Source organism: Aulonocara stuartgranti (assembly GCF_965226115.1).
Source record: "Aulonocara stuartgranti genome assembly, chromosome: 4".
Taxonomy (NCBI): Eukaryota; Metazoa; Chordata; class Actinopteri; order Cichliformes; family Cichlidae; genus Aulonocara; species Aulonocara stuartgranti.
Window position 1 is genome coordinate 13,675,093 of NC_138942.1, and position 22,417 is coordinate 13,697,509.

General features: G+C 41.8%; 3 protein-coding genes and 1 pseudogene across 6 annotated transcripts; all 4 read right to left on the bottom strand.

Moving 5' to 3' along the window:
• Window positions 1-1,273: 1,273 nt before the first annotated feature.
• On the bottom strand, window positions 1,274-4,455 carry LOC309705134 (galectin-3-binding protein A-like). Its single transcript, XM_082530751.1, has 6 exons — window positions 4,243-4,455; window positions 3,961-4,065; window positions 3,541-3,744; window positions 3,241-3,375; window positions 2,833-3,124; window positions 1,274-2,707 (listed from the first exon to the last, which is right to left on the bottom strand). Exons 2-6 carry the CDS (start codon window positions 4,043-4,045, stop codon window positions 1,651-1,653), a joined length of 1,773 nt encoding a protein of 590 aa, XP_082386877.1. The 5' UTR covers window positions 4,046-4,065; window positions 4,243-4,455; the 3' UTR covers window positions 1,274-1,650.
• A 3,423-nt stretch (window positions 4,456-7,878) lies between these two features.
• Window positions 7,879-11,985, bottom strand: LOC309705202 (galectin-3-binding protein A-like; annotated as a pseudogene). The gene is made up of 5 exons (XR_014280855.1): window positions 11,593-11,985; window positions 10,483-10,686; window positions 9,571-9,705; window positions 9,181-9,472; window positions 7,879-9,055 (listed from the first exon to the last, which is right to left on the bottom strand). The product of XR_014280855.1 is annotated as a galectin-3-binding protein A-like (transcript).
• Window positions 11,986-12,096: 111 nt separating this feature from the next.
• Window positions 12,097-18,025, bottom strand: cant1a (calcium activated nucleotidase 1a). Of its 3 annotated transcripts, XM_082530854.1 has the most exons (5): window positions 17,846-18,025; window positions 17,050-17,176; window positions 13,463-14,131; window positions 13,183-13,386; window positions 12,097-13,093 (listed from the first exon to the last, which is right to left on the bottom strand). In XM_082530854.1, exons 3-5 carry the CDS (start codon window positions 14,106-14,108, stop codon window positions 12,723-12,725), a joined length of 1,221 nt encoding a protein of 406 aa, XP_082386980.1. In that variant the 5' UTR covers window positions 14,109-14,131; window positions 17,050-17,176; window positions 17,846-18,025; the 3' UTR covers window positions 12,097-12,722. The 3 variants fall into 3 exon arrangements, with proteins under 3 accessions (XP_082386980.1, XP_082386979.1, XP_082386978.1); XM_082530853.1 differs by lacking the exon at window positions 17,050-17,176 and having other exon boundaries at window positions 17,846-18,021; XM_082530852.1 differs by lacking the exons at window positions 17,050-17,176; window positions 17,846-18,025 and adding an exon at window positions 14,783-14,971.
• A 1,040-nt stretch (window positions 18,026-19,065) lies between these two features.
• syngr2a (synaptogyrin 2a) lies at window positions 19,066-22,416 on the bottom strand. The gene is made up of 4 exons (XM_082531986.1): window positions 22,225-22,416; window positions 20,565-20,802; window positions 20,311-20,444; window positions 19,066-20,228 (listed from the first exon to the last, which is right to left on the bottom strand). Exons 1-4 carry the CDS (start codon window positions 22,321-22,323, stop codon window positions 20,025-20,027), a joined length of 675 nt encoding a protein of 224 aa, XP_082388112.1. The 5' UTR covers window positions 22,324-22,416; the 3' UTR covers window positions 19,066-20,024.
• Between the last annotated feature and the right edge of the window lies 1 nt (window position 22,417).

The following is a 22,417-nucleotide window of genomic DNA, read 5'->3' on the forward strand; positions in this document are numbered from 1 at the left end:
TACTCACAAAGCAAGTCTGCCCTTATGATGAAATAGGCAAACCTTTCCTTCTTGTAAATATATATTAGAGTACATTAAACAATCGCCTTAGGATGGGGCTACTTGTGAATTGATCTATTTTCTATCAACCAAACGGTTGTTCTGAGTTTATACTAGACTAAAGATTAAGTATTTGGTAATCTTTAAATCTAAAGCCCACGCAGATTGCGTAGTTTGATCGACTGGTTCGGTACAGCTCTAGTTGTTTTTCCCACCTGCCCGGGCATGTAGAGGCGCTGCTGTCATGAATGACTCTCAGTTGTGTGAAGATGAAATGCAGGAAGACTTGAAGACAGTCTGGAGGGTGGTAAAAACAATCACCTGGGAAAATTTCATGATTCATGACGTGAGACTGCAATAACCTTTAATCAAAGCCCTGTAAACAGTTTTGTATTCGGTGTCCTACCGGGAGATAAATCTGACAGGCTTAAAATCTGTTGTTTTTATTCATTTTAACTTTTAAGACCTTTAAGTGTGACCTTTGACCTTTTTCACGCGGAGGGTGCTTGTATCATCTTACTTGCCGTTATCTGTGCAGGTACATTGGCTCAAGCACACCCCCTGTGAAGAGCAGTTAAAAATATTGTCAGTTTTTGAGAAATGTGCCAAAAGTCTGTTGTGGAGTGCAGAACTGCATTCACATGTCATCTGTATGAACAAATACATCTTCAGATATTTGTAAAAAAATGATGACAAAGTCATTCCTGAGCCTTTTCAAACTAGCTTCTAGTATAAATCACTCATGTACTTATATAAGAGTATACATCATATACTTTACAGCTTTACAATTTACAACCAGCTTGCAGGGAGGCGAGGCTTCAGTGAGACAAATGACACAAAATTGCTGATTAGTTTTGGAAAGAACAACTGGAGTATCTGCAGTATCTGCCATAAAGACATTTTATTACTCATATCAGTGTCATACTTCCTTCTCCTTCTGGACTGTAACAAACTGTCTGACAGCAGATGCCATTTAAGCAGGGTTCATGTCTGGATCTGTAATGTATTTGCTAGAATTTGGCTAAAACCTGTGGAAGAAACAACTTATAATATTAATAAATCGGAATGCATTATGTCTGGTGGAATGAATGTATGAATCAATTTGGTGATTAATGTAACATTTATACTTGTCTTGTGTTTCATATCAGGCTAAACTGCCTATTACATTCCACATTATGATTTATTTGTTCTTGTAAGGAACAAATCTTTCAAAATAAGACGAATGCACAAAAAATAATGCGGAAATCACTGTTTATTTGCCAGAAAAATATTTGTCAGTAATAAAAAAGAAAAAGAAAATTCACATGGATTGTAATGAAAGCATCTTATTGCAACACACTAAATAATAAGGAAACAAAGTCACCAGGATTTTCTTTTAATCAGGAACAAATCATTCAAAAGAAGATGACTCATACAATTTTCACAGAAACCCCTTTTCACCTTTTTTAATAAATGATGCTATGATTCTTATATGTGAAGAAGATATGTTTCATATATATGTCAGAAATATCAGTAATCAAAACAATTGGGACTCGCATGGATAATAATGAAGCCAATTGATTTCACTCCATGAAATAATAAGGAAACAAAGATCCTGGACCTGATGGTGCATCACACGTACTCTGGTGTCACTACAATCTGGTAGGTGAACTGGTCACCAGCACAGGGATAAGGAAGGACCTGAGTAGCATTCGCAGAGACGGAAGCCATATTGCTTTTGAAGTCCTGGATTTGACAAACATACTGGCCCTGGCAGACCAGCAAGATCCGGTTACGAAAGAGGATTTCACTTTGGCTGATGTAGCTTTGGGGTGTCAGCCTTGCCACAGGAAAAGACTCACATCTCACACCATGGTTTGAACATTCCTGCCTGTTCATGAGAATATTTGCTTGCCACCTCTTTACAGTGTCCTTGAAGATGAGGCTGTTGTGAACAGGTGTGCTGAATGACTTGGATCTGGTTTGACTGTAAGGATTATAGCCATAGTTGTTATAGTGGTTGTTGTACTGTCCGGACTGGGTTTCAGAGGATGAAACCTCTAAAACGATGCTCCAGGGCTCAGCAGTGTAAATCCTGGGCTGGTAATCCCTATTTTCTTTGCCGAACTTTTGCTTTGTCAGATTACTGAAGAGGAGCACGTTAAACTGAAAAGCTTTCAACATATTATCACGATACACGGTCTTATGAGTGCTGTAGAGTGGAGAGCTGGACTCGATCACATACAGCTTCTCAGCAGGAATCATAGGAAAACGAATGCGTCCCAACAGATCAGCCTGCGTTTCCAAATCGATGGAGTCGCCTTTCTCACTGATCCATCTCTCTACAGACTGCAGCACAAAATATTCATCTGGCGCCACCAAATCTGAGCGAGTAAGAAGAGCTCTAAGAAGCCCCACTGAGAGGCCGGACCAAGCTGGAGACCTGGTCAGGTTTTGGTAGTTCCAGGCCATGTACTGGACACAGTTCTCCTCAAGCACTAAGTCCTTGGTCTCCACTGCATACTTGTAAAAAGACACCTGGTTGTGAAAGGTGGAGTCTTCTGGGAGGATTTTAGAAAACAGTCGGCCAATGTCCTCCATCAGCTGCTTTAACCCAAAATCAGAAGCCATTTGGTGGAGACACAGTGCAGAGGAGAGGGTCACATCTATCTTACGGGTGTAAATGTACCTAATGAAGATCAGATTATCGAATATTAGAATTTGTACACATTTGTAGATGATTGCAAAACATTTAGATGTTTTAAAGAATAAGTCATCTACTGCAAATGCAGCAAAACATTACGTTCATTATACCTGATGAAGGAGGTGAAATGTGGCTGGCAGGGCAAGCTGAGGTTGACTGTGATGTTAGTAATCCCCACTGAAGCATTAAAGAATGGGATTTGTGACAGGATCATTTTGTGAGCACAGATGGTTTTCTCACTTATCTCTGGGGTCCCATCCTCCTGTTTGTTCCCAGTAGGACTCTGCACTACGATCAGGAAGTCACAGCCATTTCCATCATCAAAGATTTGGCCGAGAAAGTCAGACAGACCGATACTGTGGTCCAGTGAGTGAGTAGAATCATTGATGTCCACATTAATGCCTGAAAAAGAATAATTAATGTAATGAACAAAGGGGGAATGAGCGGTGATCAAGCCATATTCAGCATCAATGCTTCTATGGGTTCTACAAAAGAGTTGTAAGAGTTTTGATACCTACTTCCTGTTTCACAAACTACTCCAACATCCTCTTTGTGCGTGCAGTCAGTTTCTCCCCAGCCTTTGAATTCACAGGTGAAGAGATGTGTTTCTGTGCCTTTACAATTGATGTCATCCAGCCAAATAGGTCCAGGCGCTACAATGGAAATTTAAAGGGAAGGGAATTTGTTTACATTTCTAGCTATGACAGAGTTGTGATTTGTAGTGGTTGTTATGTTGAGCCTAATCTCAACTATTTTCTGTACAGTCATTGCACTGCCCTCTGCTGGAGGATCATTTATATAAATGAAATAAAAGCCACCTTGTCCGTAGTCCTTCCCAGTCACAATAGATTTGGCACCAGGGAAGTTGAGCTGGCGACACAACACCCGGGCATCAGCCATGTCCCAGTTGTCGTCACACACTGTTCCCCATTTCCCATCATGGTAGATTTCCACACGGCCCTCTGACACGTTCTTAGAGCCAAACAGTCTCACATCACCTTCCTGTGGTTCGTGGTGTGTTTCTATTGAAATATATATAAAAATAGGTTATGTGAGCAAAGACCATGATGATGGAAACCACATATTCTAGCCCTTCATTCCAAGTTAATTGGTCACTCTCAAAATCTATTTGTAATTCACTTTCATACTCACATATCATACTCACATAGTCATATCTACTGCATAGCAGCTATAGGATTTATTTGAACTGCTTCGTATGCAAACTGGTGATTACTCACTTAAGATGTCAAATTTGTAAGCCCTTGCAGACATGTGCAGAAGCAGAAGAATCCAAAGAGTGCGTAGATTTTGATGCGTGAGCATTTTCGACTTCCGGTGTAGGACTGACACAGTGATTAACAAGAAAGAAATAATGTGAGAAATCTGCTCCGTCAGCTGCTTTTGTTTTCAGTACAGCGCACTGCAAAATCTACTCAAATTAAATGTCTCGACCAAATTTGTGCATGAAAAAAAAGTCAAAGTCAAATCTAAAAACCTTACAAAAAATAAAGCCACATTACCCTTTTTGTGTTATCGAGCTGCGCTGTCCGCAAATGTGCTCCTGAGTGTGTCTTGCCCAAGGTTCACTCCTTTTAAAGTCGCGTGACAAAGGAAAGAGGGGAAGAGGGGGCTAAATGAACGTGCGCTCCTCCAGATTCTGTGAGCTTCACTTCACATTAAACTCCTCTTTTCCAAGCACCTTTCCTAAGTTTCATTTCTCATTAAAGCAGAAGACCACACTGGTTGCATAACTTTTTGTGGGTAAGTCGAAACTTGTCGGATCACAATGTCTGCACTTTACTTGAACTCGTGATTGGATAAAGATCCCTATGTCAGCAGAAAAGCAGAAAGAACAGACAAGTAATGGAAAAGAAACAACCACTGACTTTGAGATTGTAAAGCCCCAAAAGTTAGTTAGAGGAAATAATTATAATCTGAAAAATCATTCATCTGTATAAGAAAGGAAACACTAATGTTTAATTTTCACCAGTTAACCTGTGAAGAAAGTGATCCATCGCAATACAGCCCTGCATTCTCCGATTTGACATGTATTTTCAAGTGAAGAATAAAATGGGACTACACTTCTGTAACTGTTAGAGTCATGTGTTTTACAGTTTTCAAGAGTAAACGGGTAAACAAACCGGGGTGCATAGATTAAAAAAAGAAAAACGATAATAATAATACAAAAAAATCACCACCATGCAAATAGGTAAGAGTGCTTCATTGGAGACTTACTGTAGTGATAAATGTTTGAGGTTATTTAAACGGAACTGATGGACTGAGTAGCTGCTCATTTCTCAAACAACCATGCAAAAACACATCTTTCTGTTTTAGAAGGGTCGAAATATTAGCGTGCATTAAATAAAGAGAACAACTAAAGAGACTGCTGAAACTACAAAAACTGACAGTGGTGAAACTTTGTCTTCCAGAAAGAAATGTGGCTGCGTCTTTGATGGTCGTGTTTGGAAATGAGTTTTGGTCAAATCAAATTAAACAGCAGAACTCAAGGCTAGGCTTTGGGGATCAGGACTAAACAGCTGCCATAAGAAAATCACTTGCCAGAGAGGATTTTTTTTTTTTTAAAGGCTTCAGTTTGCAACACAGTGTACAGATAGGGCTCTGGAGTTATGGAAAAAAGGACATCTAATCCAAATTTACCCTGTTCCACAGTAAATTTGTCTTCCTACTTGTCAGAAAGACAAGCAGATGAAATGATGCACCCATCGTGTCTGGGGTCTACAAGAACAACCCGGGTTGGTGGCTTTGGGGTGCTTTAGTATGTGAGGTTCAGATTATCGGAGAGTGGTTCAGTGTGCATAAGATATCATTTCCACGCATGGACTGGCTAACACAGAGACCAGACCCAAAACCTATTGAGAATCTCTGGGATGAGAAGACTTTATGGAGCAGTACGACTCTGTCAATATTAACAGAAGAGCTCACCAAATAATTAACTGTGGATGGAAATAAATGTTATTGCATTAGCTTAAAAAGATGCCAAAGCAAATGCATACCAATTCAATTCAATTCAATTCAATAAAACTTTATTGATCCTGAAGATTGACCCCGAAGGAAACTGGGTTAAGGCTGCCGACCTTTGCCAGCGCCATCTTACCCTTCCGACCGTACATACATTACACAAACATCACATGGGGTAGACAGGTCAGAGAGGTATAACAATGGAAAATACACAACATGAGGAGAGACGAGGAGAAAAAAAGATCTCCCCCCAGACTGAGCTCCAACAGGGAGATCAGTTTGAGAACAGAAAAAAACACCTCAGCACATAGCACATGAATCATCGCATCTCACAACAAAGAAGACATAAGCTTCGAAGGCGTTTGGAGGGAGTGGGGGGTGAGTGTAGGTCTGTGTCAGTGTACATGCGTGTGTGTTCCGTGTTCAGCCGAGAGAAAGTGTCCCTTCACCCGGTTAAGCAAAAGTCAACAATCTTCGGTCGACTCGGGTGGCCTTGAAGGAGGGGGAAGAGAGTCACAACACAGTCTTGTTATCTAAAGGAGAGAATTGTTATTCCTGTCAGCTTTTGCCTTGAGCATCCAGCCGGCACCAGGGGGGTCGTATGAGATGAAGATGATAGCTGTTTTGGTTAGTGCGAACAAACTGCTTCCAATTTTACAGTTGGTCTAATGTCCGTCACTGGTCACCAGGTCTCTCAATTCCTGTTGTTCTTCTTCAAGATGTTGTCCATATTGCAGAGCCATGAGCTTCTCCAAGATCTTATCCATATTGTGTTCCAAAAAACACAGTCTGAGTACTCACAGCCCTGCCCATCGTCTATCATGTTGGCCAGCCTTGTGGGATTTTGAGCAGCTGTAGCCGCTTCTTGTTCTTCGATAAGCCAGGTCTGAGCCAGCTCCAATCAGCCAGAACTCTCTTATCATGGTTCCGAATTGGTAGATGTCATTCAAAGTCCACCATCGAGAGTGTTTCCAGACACACGACGCAACCGACCATCGAGTATCTGGCAGCAAACGTCTCTGCAGGACAATCAGGCTCTCCCAAGCCCAGGAGTTGTCAGTTTTGTTAAGGGACCAGTTGATCAAATCCATAATTCTTCTTTAGGTTTTTAGAGAACAAGTCTGGGAGACTCTCTTAGGGTTAGAGAATAAGCAAGACTATACAAAGACATGAGAAGCCAACCAGGAAAGATAAGGGAGAGGGGAGAGGGAGAGGGAGAACGTGTAATAGAGCAAAAAGTAATAGAGCATGTTGGTTTATTGGTTTGTTTTTTATTCAGTAGCAGTCAAGAGGCAACTTAGCCGGCCTCTTTTGACAATCGTCAAGGCCTTTAGTGGGCTAGTAGCTAAACTGTCCAGCAAGATTATAATATTTAAAGAAAACTAACAAAATAATGAAAATTAGAAGTAAAAAGTCCAAATCCAGAGTCCAATTTGGGATTACTCTGACTATGACTGTGTTTTAGATTAAAGCAAGAATGTTGTAGTGAAATGAGATAAAATATTTATAAAGGGGGAAAGTCCCACAAACCTCAAAGTGCACTTGAAAAGCTTGCAGAAGAAGGCTAACCTAGCTTAGGTAAGAGAGCACGCCCAACCCCCATCCCCAGAAGCAGAAGCTAACCCCAGGAAAGGCAACGTGACAGGCAAGGCAATGTCATCTGGACCAGCTGTCTTCCCACTCTTTATAGCAGCCCTCACTTCCTCCTTAGTAATCCTTTGTCTTTCCTTTAAAGGTGGAAGTACTCCTTCCACTTTTAAAGGACACTCTTCACTTCTCCTTGATCACCCTAACCTGTTGCACAACTCTTCTCTGTCTTTGCTTAGCCAGTTGATAAAAGTCCTTTTTTCCTTCCTTAGTGTCTAGCCTCACGTACAATATCAGTTGGCCGTCTTGTCCTTAAGAATCGGATTATTGTGCTGAATTAGATGATTTGACTGTAATGACATCTGTGTGATGGGCCACCACATAAGCGCCCAGACTTAACAGTGTAAATCCTGGCCTGGTGATTTTTATGACAAATGTTGAATTTATAAGACAAACACAAAAATGGTATCGAACTCGCATTTTATCTGTCAATAAACTATGCTAGGATGGTTATATGAGGCAAAAGATATTTTTTCACATATTTGTCAGAAATACTTGTCAGTAGTCAAAACAATTATGACTCACATGGATAATATTGGTTGTTTCTTTATTACTTCATGGGCTACAGAGTGATTTGGTCAATTATTGAGAGTACAAAATGATGAACGCATTGATCCTGAATCTGACGGTGCATCACACGTACTCTGGTGTCACTACAATCTGGTAGGTGAACTGGTCACCAGCACAGGGATAAGGAAGGACCTGAGTAGCATTCGCAGAGACGGAAGCCATATTGCTTTTGAAGTCCTGGATTTGACAAACATACTGGCCCTGGCAGACCAGCAAGACCCGGTTACGAAAGAGGATTTCACTTTGGCTGATGTAGCTTTGGGGTGTCAGCTTTGCCACAGGAAAAGACTCACATCTCACACCATGGTTTGAACATTCCTGCCTGTTCATGAGAATATTTGCTTGAAGATGAGGCTGTTGTGAACAGGTGTGCTGAATGACTTGGATCTGGTTTGACTGTAGGAAGACGTTTCATAGCCATAGCCGTAGATATAGCGGTTATTGTAGCGCTGCCGTTTGTCAATCGGTCTTGAGTGGGTTTGAGAGGATGATGTTCTGATTGAAACCTCTAAAACGATGCTCCAGGGCTCAGCAGTGTAAATCCTGGGCTGGTAATCATTATTTTCTTTGCCGAACTTTTGCTTTGTCAGATTACTGAAGAAGAGCACGTTAAACTGAAAAGCTTTCAACATATTATCACGATACACGGTCTTATGAGTGCTGTAGAGTGGAGAGCTGGACTCGATCACATACAGCTTCTCAGCAGGAATCATAGGAAAACGAATGCATCCCAACAGATCAGTCTGCGTTTCTAAATCGATGGAGTCGCCTTTCTCACTGATCCATCTCTCTACAGACTGCAGCACAAAATATTCATCTGGTGCCACCAAATCTGAGCGAGTGAGAAGAGCCCTAAGAAGCCCCACTGAGAGGCCGGACCAAGCTGGAGACCTGGTCAGGTTTTGGTAGTTCCAGGCCATGTACTGGACACAGTTCTCCTCAAGCACTAAGTCCTTGGTCTCCACTGCATACTTGTAAAAAGACACCTGGTTGTGAAAGGTGGAGTCTTCTGGGAGGATTTTAGAAAACAGTCGGCCAATGTCCTCCATCAGCTGCTTTAACCCAAAATTAGAAGCCATTTGGTGGAGACACAGTGCAGAGGAGAGGGTCACATCTATCTTACGGGTGTAAATGTACCTAATGAAGATCAGATTATCGAATATTAGAATTTGTACACATTTGTAGATGATTGCAAAACATTTAGATGTTTTAAAGAATAAGTCATCTACTGCAAATGCAGCAAAACATTACGTTCATTATACCTGATGAAGGAGGTGAAATGTGGCTGGCAGGGCAAGCTGAGGTTGACTGTGATGTTAGTAATCCCCACTGAAGTATTAAAGAATGGGATTTGTGACAGGATCATTTTGTGGGCACAGATGGTTTTCTCACTTATCTCTGGGGTCCCATCCTCCTGTTTGTTCCCAGTAGGACTCTGCACTACGATCAGGAAGTCACAGCCATTTCCATCATCAAAGATTTGGCCGAGAAAGTCAGACAGACCGATACTGTGGTCCAGTGATTGTGTAGAATCATTAATGTCCACATTAATGCCTGAAAAAGAATAATTAATTAAGCATTGATGCCACATACCACATCAGTGCTTCTATGGGTTCTACAAAAAGTTTTTTTGTAAGAGTTTTGATACCTACTTCCTGTTTCACAAACTACTCCAACATCTTCTTTGTGCGTGCAGTCAGTTTCTCCCCAGCCTTTGAATTCACAGGTGAAGAGATGTGTTTCTGTGCCTTTACAGTTTACATCATCCAGCCAAATTGGTCCAGGAGCTACAATGGAAATGGACACAACACTCAAAAAAACTGAATCATCTTGCCATAACATATTAGACAGCACTCATTCACTCACCTACCCTTTTGTTAGGTACACCTTGCTGAAACTGGGTTGTACCTCTGGGTTGTTTACACCAAATTCTAACATTACCATCCACATTGTGTAGCAGAAATCAAAACTCAGCACACCAGGAAACAGTTTTTTCAATATCCTATTGTCCAATTTGGGCAAGCCCATGCAAACTGTAGGCAGGGTGACTCAGTTTGTGCAATCTGAGCCTGCAAATTGCAGAGAGGGTGAAACAGGGTGACACACACTAAGTGACACTCTCTGTGTCACTGGCCATTTACCTCTGACCTCTGGCATCAACAAGGTATTTTTGCCCAGACATCCGATACTCACCGGATACTTTTTCTTTTTCAGACTGTTCTACAGGTGCTTGTGCAGTGAAATCCAAATAGATCAGCAGTTTGTGAAACACTCACACCGGCCATCTAGCACCAACATCCATGCAACATTCAAAGTCACTGAGATCACCTTTCTTCCTTATTCTGTTGCTCAGTTTGAACTTCAGTGACTCCAACCATGCCTAATTTCCTAAATACACCGAGTTGTGATTGGTTGCTTAGAAATCTGCGTAAATAAGTGTACCTAAAAGTGGTTGGTGAGCGTACACATACATGTAGAGTTGCTTTGTTTAAACTGAAATCACAAACTACAATTTCAATCATTTCACTGCCCTCTGGTGGTGGATCAGTGGAAATAAAAGCCACCTTGTCCGTAGTCCTTCCCAGTCACAATAGATTTGGCTCCAAGGAAGTTGAGCTGGCGACACAACACCTGGGCGTCAGCCATGTCCCAGTTGTCGTCACACACTGTTCCCCATTTCCCATCATGGTAGATTTCCACACGGCCCTCTGACACGTTCTTAGAGCCAAACAGCCTCACATCACCTTCCCGTGGCTCATGATTTCTGTCTATTCAACATAATAATATATTCTTTTTTTAAAAAGCCAGAGTAAATACATACATTTTTATTTCATATTGAACAATATTAATATTGTTAGCTCATTTTGCACCCTGTAAAAGATCAATTAAAGCAAAATAAAACAAAAAACTATTTTTATGACACTCTATTCCAACCCTGAATTTTCTATTTTGCTTTTTGGCTTTTGTTGCTCTCTGAACCTTTGAATTAATTAAACACACTTTTATTTATATTTTGCCAAGAAACTACAACAAGGAAATGACCGTCTATGAGTAAGCACTTGGTGACAGTGGGGAGGAAAAACTCCCTTCTAGCAGGAAGAAACCTCTAGCAGAACCAGGGCGGGGCAGCCATCTGCCACAGCAGCAAGACATTAATAATAACTGACAATAACTAATGATTAAATACATATTGGATAAACAGAGTGAAAACACTATTTCTCCTGTATCTTGATTGAGATAAAACAAACAAAAAAGTAAACAGGCCTTTAATTCTAAAATCTAGTTAATGACTAAATCTGCCTCCCTTTTTAGGAGACACAACCTCGTGAGCTATTTGTTCTGAAAACACTGAGAAAGCAATCAACCGCTGCTGTATCCCACAAATGACTTCATTCTGTGTATAAAAGGTGCCTGATATGAAGTACATCAGTTAGAAACTATTCCAAATCAGCCAGTACATTTATCAAAGATAGTCAAACAAGACTGCATGTAAAGAGAGCACAGTCAGAGCTTCAGGTCTCCAAAGCCCGAGAGCCATTATGTGTAACTAACTAAATGATCATAGTCATTACATAACTTTGACACTAACGTATATTATTTACACTTTTTTATTATTATGTGTAATTATAAAACTAGGAATATACTTAAAAGTATTTGTGGTTTGGATTACTCACTCAAAATGTCAAATTTGTATGCCCTTCCAGACGTACAGAAGTAGGAGAAGACAAAGACTATTTCGAGGTGGGAGCATTTCCAACAGCTAGTGCACGACTCTAACACAAAGACAAAAAAATAAGAAGCGGCAAATGACACATGCTCCATCTGCTTTACTTTACGTCCTAAAATTATCCTCCAAAGAATAAATAATCAACCTGCTCAGTACTTCCAAAGAGTTACTATATATTTCCATGAGATAGAGAGGAAGATCTATTCAAATTCAAACTGATAGCACAAAAAATTAAAAGCTGAAACTTTAAATACAAACTTACCTAAATCCTTACGTGCAATAAAAACGCATTACCTTCTTTCCTGTGGTTACGAAGTTGTGTTTGAGGTCTGTGAGCACATACCTGATTGCACAACTGCTCTTGGTTTAACAGGAACTTGTTTGAGGACAATGTCTAACTTTGGCAGATTGTGTTTTGAACATATAAAAAGATATGACAGGACTCAGAAAATAGGAATTAAGATTTTACTCAGTCACCTCCCTCCACACACACACACGCGCACACACACACACACACACACACACACACACACACACACACACACACACACACGCACAAAAAAACCAAACAAAACTACATAGGATAAAATCACCAAAACAGTCTTCAAACAATATACAGGATTAAAAACAAGGCTTTTGCTATCCCACTGACAATACTCGTGTGGACAGAGTGATACTGTGGAAAATGGAGCAAAGGGGAAAAAACCTTAGACTTTCTGAGTGTGTATAGTGTGTGCATAAAGATGAATTTTTCAGGGGAAAAAAACCTAAGCAAATCACAGTCTGATAAATTAGCTTTTGTACATTCATTATAAGAAAGGCTACAGTACTTTTTAAGCCCACATTTGGCCTAGGAAGAACGCAGTCCACCACAACCCGATCCGCACATTCTTGAAACTTTACTCTTTCAGCCATTAGTTCTTTTATTTGTATTGACGATGTCACTTCAACGGTTGGAGTTATGTGTTTTAGACTCAATGAGGAAGCAGCGAGTGCAAAAAGTTCAACAGTGACTGTAAACAAACTAGAACCACAGTGAAGTGGCCTCAAGTGTGAGTGTCTCTGTGTGTGAGCCCTCTATATAAACTCCAAGCCCTCATATTTTACATCCCCGATCTTAGTTTCAGGCAAAAGGATGCGCCCATCAAGTGTGAAGGCCATAATGTACGTGGCAATCTTCCCAGCGTCCTCTTCAGACTTGAGCGCCAGGATGATCTGGTCATCAGTGTTGGGGACAAACTTGAAGGAGGAGAAACCGTGGGTAGGATTAAGTACACCCACTCGGCTGACTTTGATGTCGTTGAAATCTGGCGAGCAGCTAAGGACGAGGTTCGTGCCGCGTCTCTCGTCCGCCGTCTCTTCGTAGCGCTCGCTGCTCGCGCGGCGAGGAAGGAAAAACCAGCGCTGTAGGGTGTCGCTCCATGCTGCAGACTCGTGAATCAAATAGCCTGAGGAGATTCGGGGAAATACGGTAATGAGTAAAGCACGGAGATGGAAACGGAGGCGGCTGTTAGCAAGATCAGATCTGCGTCTTTACCTGGTTGCTCTATCCCTGCGGCGGATTTCAGGGATTTGTACTTGGGAACCCAGTTCTTGTGCTGTACGTCGCCTCTGAAGCCCACAACTTTCACCCATTCTGGATTGTTGTTGACAAATTCGCCTTCAGTGGTGGTCCACTCTTTCCCGAGACCGCCAACATACAGGTGCTCGTCCTTCACTGCCAGCCATTCGGCTTTGAATCCTATCAGACGAAGGCACCATGAAAATGCAAAGCAAATGAAAAGTGGAAACAAATCATCTAAAAGTGCAACACCAACCTTTTGCAACGCTGCCATCGCCATCGGGTAAGATGACCCAGGGTACAGCCTTTTCTCCATCTATATGGTAGACTACACCCGTTCTGTCATCGACACTGTAAAGCTTCCCATTGAACACCACCAGCTCAGACAGCTCCATGCCCCTGCCTTTCTCCGACAGGTGGCTTTCCAGCACCACCCTGTCAACATCCCATTCAACGGCCACCTTGTCACCGCTCTCTGACACCAGCAGGTACCCCCGCCGCATGTAGCTGATCCACGTCATCTTCTTGTCGCTGAGAGAGCTGGTGTCCAGGTCAGCGATGACGCCGATGCGATAGCGGGTGCCCTGCGACGTGCGCTCGGGTGGACTGAGGGGGTAGGTGTCGTTGTACTGCAAATCCGACTGGTGGCCGTCGCTCGGGTTGACTCTCCAGCTGCGTGAGCCGTAGGAGCGGTACCGTAAACCCGAGCTGAAGTGCATGAAAAGCAGCAGGATTAAGGCCACAGAGCCAGCTACTGCCACGATGGGCCTCCACTTAAGGCGGAACCGGGGGTCGGTGGCATTGGCCATGGAAGCCAACATGGGGAGGCCTCCTACGGAGATACGCAGCGGGTTCATAGGCTCATTATGCTCAAGTCGAGTATAGCCTGGAGAAGCAGGCATGGGGGAACCAGGCTTGGAGTGACCTACAGAAAAATAGAGAGAATGTGAGTTCACTGTCAGAGAGGCCACTGGAAAATACTTCAGTCTGGTTCTCTGGTGTCAACATGGAGGTTATAGGAGATCCTTTTTTCAGCACCAAGCCACAGTGAGGTCATCTATTCACATAAAGTTGCTCTAGCCCAGGTGTGTCGAACTCCAGGCCTCGAGGGCCGATGTCCTGCAGGTTTTAGATGTGTCCTTGATCCAACACAGCTGATTCAAATGGCTAAATTTCCCCCTCAACATGTCTTGAGGTTCTCCAGAGAGCTGGTAATGAACTAATCATTTGATTCAGGTGTGTTGACCCAAGGTGATATCTAAAGCCTGCAGGACACCGGCCCTCGAGGCCTGGAGTTTGACACCCTGCTCTAGCCCTTACGAAATGAACACGTATCATACCTGTGACCAAACACCAAAACTACAACAATGGGGTTGGTTGATCCTAAATCCCGAGCAAAGGTCGCAACCTCGGCTCGTAGTTAAAACACGACTTTGCAAAATGACAACGCAAAAGTATTAACAAAAAAAATCGAAAAACGACAATTAGTTTTTTAACCATAAGGCTCATTTTCGTCATTTCTCTTAATCCACAAATGAGAGAATGAACGCAATTAAAATAATTAACTTCAACTTACACACTTCCATAAGCGATGGCAGGCAGATGACTCATTTCAGGTTATAGCTTCATTCTTTTTTTTTTTGGTTTAATTATCCTACTAAGTGTTAGAGTCAGAGCGGACAAAAGCGAGTCCACTGGTTGAACATTGATTGCTTAGAAGGAGGAAGAAACCGCTCTAGGTGAATATCAAATACAAATACAGGCCATCAAGCGCCCGACAAGGAGTCTTGTCGACGTGGTGATGGGAGGAGCTTGCTCTGAGGTAATAAGAGGGCGGCTGAACAAGTTATTCAGGAAGTACACAATCACTGAGCAACTGTCACACTGATGAGCCGTCACATGTAGTGTAATGATATGGTAAACATGAGTGTTGAAATGTTTTGTTTTCGGATAAAACACGTGATAGTGAGATAACAGATAAACAGCGGGATTAATTGGGAATAATTTAAACAACGCATTTTTATTTTACTTTACAAGCTCACGTAGAGCTGAAAGGCCTGTAACTTGGGAAAACTACATTCCTGTTATTTGCTTACACACCCAATAAACTAGTGCGTGTGACCTTTCAGCTGAATCAACACAACCCAAACACAGCAGTGGAACTGTCCGCTGTTAGAGGGTCTCCTGAAAAGCTCTGCAACCCTAAAGCTCCTCTGGGCCCAGCTGCCGCAGGATCATACCCCAAAACCTGAACGCGTTTCTTAAAGGGGAGCAGGAGCTGAAAGGCTCTTTCATACGAGGGCCCTGAGCCAAACAGCCGTCCGTTGTGGCAGCAGCATCGGGTCTCCCTCTCTGAGGCCCGCCACTGTACCTAAACTCAGTGAGTAGCTGAGAATAGAAACAGTGTTGCTGATTGACTGTTGGTGTAAAAATTGCTTGTGCCCCACAACACAATCAGATGACGCGGCTTACCCCTTCGTCTCCTCCTGCCCGCACGCTGATCCTGTGTCATTAAGTTTACTCCACGAGTCCTTCCACAAGTAGTCCTGAGCTCGAAAGCTGTCTTTCTCCCCACTGATCATTTGCACTGCAACCATGACTATGTTGTTACAAAGCTTGTGAACTTTACCTACACTTGGAGGATTATCACCAAGTCCAAAGGGGCAAAGCCTTTTGAGAGACAACGCAGTTCATTCAGTTTGTTATTAATCACCGCCTATGAATGAACAGCTACCGAGGGTTACGAAAACCTTTATTAAGTGCTCAGCGACTATCGGCATAAAGGTGAAAAGCCACAGCCCTGGACATATGAATAGAAGTTAGCTGCAAACCTACAATCAGAGGCGTTCCTGTGATGTAATCATTACACTGAGGACTGCGAGCAGCATAGTCGCACAGGAAACCTCACTGACTCTGAGACGCAGTAATGTCTGTTAATAAGTGATTAACAGCTTCTGGACTTTAGTTGGAAACATATTAAGAGCACAGACAGCTTCTTAAAAAGCAACCTTTCAGCTTCTCAGCCCGATACTTTCATGTTTCAGATTCCCCACGCAGTGAAGATGACCTAATAGACAAGACTGCAGCGCTGGGTGATAAGAAGACTCTTAAAAGTTTGGGATGAATTTGAAATAGCCTTTGTTTTTAAAGAAAAGCACAGATGTTTCCCTCTAATATAACACTGAACTGCTTAGAATTGGCATCCTAGCTGATGGTGATGATGGTGAAAGGCTGCTCACTGGAATGATCACGTTCCACTTAGTTAAAAAGCTGACGGCATTTCTCCTAAAATGAACCAATAGATTTGTGTCTCTGCAGCTGCACCGCACCTCAAAACAACCGTTTGACAACATTAAACAAGTAAAATTAAAAACGTAAGAGTTCAACCTGAGCATCAGAATGGGGAAGAAAGGTCACTGAAGTGCCTTTCAACTTGGCATGGTTGCTGGTGCCAAACTGATGATTTTTCCACACAACCATCTCTAGGGTTGTGATCCCTAGAGGATGGTCCACAAGGGAGAAAAATACCAGTGAGTGGCAGTGGGTGGAAATGCCTCTCAGAGGAGATTAGTCTGGGCTGCTTCAAGTCGTTAAATGAGCACTTATTAGAAGCAAGGTATGCATGTCTGAATGCACAACACATTGCCCCTTGAAGCAGACGGGCTACAGCAGCACAACAAGTGAGATAAAGACTCCAGGAACACTTGTGGCCTTCATTGGGGTCATTCAGGCCACAAGCCGAAATGTGTTGGCCTGCTAATAAAGTTGTTCCCTAGTGTTTCATGTGTTGCTGGAGTCTTCACCTCACCAGGTCCATAGTGTGCCATGGACCTCTTCACGCACCTTGGAAGTAGGTGAAGTTGTGCCAGAAACGTTTGGATCTCTACAGCAGCAGAAGACCACACCAGATGTCTCTCCTGTCAGCCAAGAACAGGAAACTGAAGCTACGGTTTACACAGGCTCACTAAAACTGGATAATAGATCAGAAGAATTACAATCAGACACATTATAGTCAAGCATTTTAATCTGTGTTTGCAGGTCTCTAAGTTACTTGAATAATTTAAAGTTCTCTAAACCCACCCCTGCCTGGTAGCAACTGTGCATAATGTTGAGTGAGTGTCCTTTCAAGCGCCTCTCTGACCATAAACTTGCCTCTGTGCTCCCATAATCGATGACATCTGGTAAGGCTGACCTTCAAAGTGTGTGTGAGGCCAATAAACACTTTTACTGAGTACTTTAACTCGGGTTTTAAATGCCCTGCGTGTCAAGGAGCCACAAACAAATGTGCATCACACACTATGGACCTGATGTTACGTGGTTGCGCTGTCTGCAGATTCCCAGAAGATAACAAGCTGCGGGTGAACGAGGACAATACCCAAGTTTTTATTTCCAGGCCTTTAAGCGCTGAGACACTAAACCTGTAAGGGAATTAAATGTCTGCCGGACCATCATAGTTGATTTTCTCGGTGAAGAAGGCGAAGCTTTTGGACTGACACACGCGATCATCTCATTTGCAAGCGTGCTTTTAGCTGCTGTGGCTCTCTCCTGCCAGGAGCGCAGAGGTTAAAACGCAGATGCCGTCAGTAACGGCCACCTGAAACGTTTCCGATCAAACCCCTCTTCCCGCTTCGTTACTCACCGCAGATGTGGGGTCTTCAGCTCTCAGTCCGCCGGTGGTCGGAGCTTGGATGTCATTATTGTGTCGCTTCCTTCCTCGGCCCCTTTTCCTCTTTTTGCGTTGTCCGGACAGCCGATCATTACTTCCTATGTCAGTTTGATGACGACAGCACCATGTCGTGCTTACGTGTAGTCGATGCAGAGGGAGGGGGGAGAACGCTGCCTTCAGGGGCTGTCGGAAATATGATAACTTAAAGTTTCAGCCTACCTGTGAGAATTATTATACTTTTATAATGTTTTATGGATTTCTTTAGAATTTAATTTAGTTTTACATACATTAAATAATGCAAAGAAAGACCAAAATTTAAACATGTCTCTCTATTGGTGAAAAAAAAAAACAGAATAAAGAATACAAAAGAGACTTTGAGATGTTTCATTTATCTATTTAAATATTGTGTGTTGTGGATGTTATTTTTTACGATGCATTTTAGAATCTTTTTTTATGTTATGGGTTGTGTGGCTGCTACCTTGGCCACGAGATCACATCTATCTTTGTTTCTTTTACAGGTTGTGTTTATCACATTTAAGAAGTTCAGAACACGTGTCACATACACACTTTGCTCAAAGGTATAAAGGCTTTATACCTTTATGCCTGCAAGCCTTTATGATAAAGGCTTACAGTACTGTAAGAGATAAGCTACTATTCCATGTTTATTATGATTCATATTATTGGATAGAGAAGACAGGTGTTAGAATATGAGCATTCACTCTAGATTTTGTGTAGATTTCTCAAATAAAAGTATAAACCGGTGTCTATTTAAGTTTGTTACAATGAAAATTCTGCCGTAATTAAGACAAAAACCTAACTTTTAATATATTTCTTTGCTTTATTGCAGTTCATTTTTAATTGATATTTTTATTTTATCCTGTTTTAAGCCTTACTTTTAAAAAATCCCCTTCAGGGTTGCATCAGGAAGGACTACTGCTGTAAAACTCAAATCAAACGTGGAGCTTCCCGTTGTGGTCTCCTCTTAAGACAAGGGAGCAGCTTTCACTTCTACTTACTTTTATTTTAACCTATAATGCATTACTCAAATCTTAGTACCTCAGTTGTTGTCTGGATCCTGCTGTCTCCACACCTCAAGTGTTCCTCCACATTTACTATTCAAATATTTGACAAAGGGGCAGAGGCAGGAACTACACACAGTCTTGCCTTTTCTTTTAAAGAAGTCAGACTCAGAGTTTTAAAACCTGTTTTTATTTGGCACACTCCGTCTGATACAGGATCACTGTGCAAGGCACTTTAATGAGGAACATTTGCAAAGCGGTGACAAAGCAAAAGTGCAGAGGAGAAGAAAAAGCAAGGGGGAAAAAGAATGTGGAGAAAGATTCAATTTGATTGTCATGTACCTGAATTTAACAGTATTAAAAAAGAAAATAAATACCAAATTTGCCACAACATCAAAGAATTGCTAAACCTATGGCTGAGACATTTATGGCATTGATTACTTTAAAAATCCTAAGCAAAGAATTCAACAGAAGAATCCAATACAAATCAATCAAAACACCTGTAAAAGCCAAACTATAAAAAGAAACGAATGTGACAAATTAAAATGTCAAACAGAAACAAACTGAGTTTTTCAGTGCATGAAAGCCTATTTAGTGGTTGATTACTTAATAAAAAGACACAAACACGTGGCATTACAGTAGTTATAGACTTCCGATACTTCTGATCTACCAACTAATTGAATAATATGAGTTTGCAATGTGGTGAAAGAGCAGTATACTCAGCTGTATGTTTGAATTGCAGTTATTGAAGTAAACACTGAACAGTTACATATTCAGTAAAAATTTTCAATGCAAACCAGATTTCCTAATGAACTACACTAAGTCTAACCTTTCTGATAATTAGTGCTTTGATAGGAACAGCAGCAAACTGCACTCGCAATAGTAACTAAAGGAGGCACTGAAAAATCTGCAGCGGTTTTGGTACAAAGGCAACTCAGGCGTGGCCACGCAGCAAAACTTCCACCATTGCAGGAAACTAAAAAGATATCAGTGCACCCAGAAAACCAAACGCGTTCAGCAGGAACAGAAGGGGGAGTGCACAGAACGGTCCGGCTCTGTAAAAGAAACAACTGGCACACATATTTAAAAAGAAAAACTTCCTCATTTGATTCCTGCCTTTGAATCTTAGTCTTTCAATAAGATGGAGGCTGATACGCTCCTGGAGTCTCCTGGGTGTTGGAGAAAGGTGACTGCTGATAGCCAGAGGGCCCGCTGGTGCTGGAGTAGGGGCTGCTCTGGTAAGGAGCATTGTGGTCGTTGGCTGGGTCTCTGTATTCCTGCTCGAATTCATTCACTCCTTGGCGATACCTTGCAAGTGCAAAGTAGGTCAAGAGGCTCTGTAGAGAGAACTTTGAATTAGTGCTAGGATCTTTTATCACAGCAAATTCAAAGCTAATGCGAACTCTGCCTCAGCCTCACCCAGGTGATGATCGAGAAGAAGGAGAAGGCAATGACACCTCGGGCAGCGTCGGCCACGACTTGTTCGTTTGTCGTCTTGGACCACAGGCTCGTCAGGACGCAGAAGCAGATGAACCACAGGAACGTCCACACCGCTGTCAGGTGTTCACAGGAGAGAAACATGTTTCATGTGTTAACTTTAAGTCTCACTTCCTGATTTATGGCACAGTTCCTTCATTAAACTATGTGGTGAAAAAATGAAAACTAACTCTTACCAGAGAAAGCAAGATCACTTATTACAATGTATTTTCGGTCTTTGGCATTGCTGATGTTCGGGAAGTAGGCATCTAGCATGAGGAACAAAACACAAGCCAAGAAGGCCAAGACTCCGACTCCCACCCCGTAACTGCAAGCACTGTCAGAGTTGTGGAACATGCACTCGTTTTCAGCTTTTTCCGTCGTGTTGGTGTAGCCTTCGGCTGTGATGGTTGCAAAAACCACGATAGAGAATATCTGCAAAGACGGGACACAAAAAGGTCAAGGCCAAGTTTAAGCCACGCAGCTATGGAGTTTGCGGAATTACCATGACTCACATTACAAGAAAGCTTCTTTAATCAAAAAAATAATATCTGTCAATCCAATCTAAACAAGTATAACGCCACCTTTTCAGCTATTCGTGACCCACATCCCCTTTTTCATAACACAGCTAACATGAAAAACATTACACAATTACGTGACACAAAATGAAAATACTACTTTTAAAAGGCAACCGAATCACCGAGTCACTGTTCACTCATGTTCTAGCTTCTTAATTCATGAAGACTTCATGCATTTTGTATGATTTTGAACAGGTTTTAAGCATTCTTATAAATACTCTACATGAAGACATCTGAAGAGAATATGAACTTATGGACAACCATTTGCCTGCAAAACCATGTTGGTTTTATTTATAACATTTGAACACTTAAACTTTCCTACATTAGTTATTATAGTTTTGCATTCTTTTGAATTGTATTACATAGTGACTTTTCATTTTTCTTTCGGTTTCCAGACTGGATTGACTTATTGCAGTTTACTTTATATTGTTTGAAAAGGTTTTAGTTTAATATTTATAAATTTCAGTGCTAGTTTTAGCCTTTGTTTTGATTATTATTGTATGGAGGGTGTATGTCAGAAGCGAGATTTAGGAAAATCAGTGCAGGAACCTTTTGAAAACAGTTGATTCATAGTTTTAGTTAAATAAAATATCCTTGTTTTCTACCCGTCTTGTTCACAGATGTAGGTTTTCACTAATAGGCCCACTGAACTTAAATGCACTTACCGGAAAGCAAATACTGTAGCATAACTTTTACTTGTCTGTTTTCTGTTAGTATTGCTTTTTTTTTTCTTGCAAAGCACTGTGAATATATGCTTTAGTAACACTGCATACTTAAGCTTCCACTGCAGTGCCTGCACATTAAGCATTTCCAATCACCTGACAACTGGAGTTGACTTGACAACAGATGACGGCGGAAGCTTCAATTTCTGACAATTATCTAAACTATAAAACTGCAAGAAAAAAGCAAACAACTCCTGTTGTTTTAACCTGTCTCGTTTTTAAACCACGGGAACACAGAAACTTTAAATTAAAAGTCTGCAGATCGCTTATCATCATGTGGCAGTTAGTGTAGTGACACAGCACTGGTCAGTTGCTAGTTATTATTAGCTACCATCAACCAGAGCCACAGAAACACCATTTTTTACACTTTACTGAAAGCTCATTAAAATGTTTAAACGTGACACTCAGATAATGTCCCGCGTTGACCGCACAAAAAGCTAAAAAAACAAAATTTTCACTAATTTGGGTGGGCGCTGGCAGCGCACATCTGTTAAGCTAAACTAGGTGCAGTGACAGCTGGCTAACTGTGATGCTAACGTTTCCGTGAAGTCACTCACCCAGCTCAGGAAGCGCAAAATAGTTTGAGGCTGTTTTAGAAAGTTCGCTAAATCAAAGGCGCCACCGGCCAAAGAGGCCCCGTAAGCACTGTTCTGCATTTTCCCCGTGAAGAAAACCCCGACAGTCAGACAGTTTAAGGACAAACTGACAAGTCTTCCTGTCACGACTGCGGCAGTTCCGATTTGTCAAAAA

Coding starts and splice junctions, on each gene's coding strand:
- LOC309705134 (XM_082530751.1), bottom strand. CDS start 4,045: ATGCTCACGCATCAAAATCTACGCACTCTTTGGATTCTTCTGCTTCTG. Junction 3,376..3,540: donor TGGGAAGGACTACGGACAAG/GTGGCTTTTATT, acceptor TTTCCATTGTAG/CGCCTGGACCTATTTGGCTG. Junction 3,125..3,240: donor AGTAGTTTGTGAAACAGGAA/GTAGGTATCAAA, acceptor ATTCTTTTTCAG/GCATTAATGTGGACATCAAT.
- cant1a (XM_082530852.1), bottom strand. Junction 13,387..13,462: donor CGATGGCAGCGTTGCAAAAG/GTTGGTGTTGCA, acceptor TTCGTCTGATAG/GATTCAAAGCCGAATGGCTG. Junction 13,094..13,182: donor CGCAGGGATAGAGCAACCAG/GTAAAGACGCAG, acceptor GAATCTCCTCAG/GCTATTTGATTCACGAGTCT.
- syngr2a (XM_082531986.1), bottom strand. CDS start 22,323: ATGCAGAACAGTGCTTACGGGGCCTCTTTGGCCGGTGGCGCCTTTGAT. Junction 20,803..22,224: donor TTTTGCGCTTCCTGAGCTGG/GTGAGTGACTTC, acceptor CCGTCTTTGCAG/ATATTCTCTATCGTGGTTTT. Junction 20,229..20,310: donor TCTTCTCGATCATCACCTGG/GTGAGGCTGAGG, acceptor TTCTCTCTACAG/AGCCTCTTGACCTACTTTGC.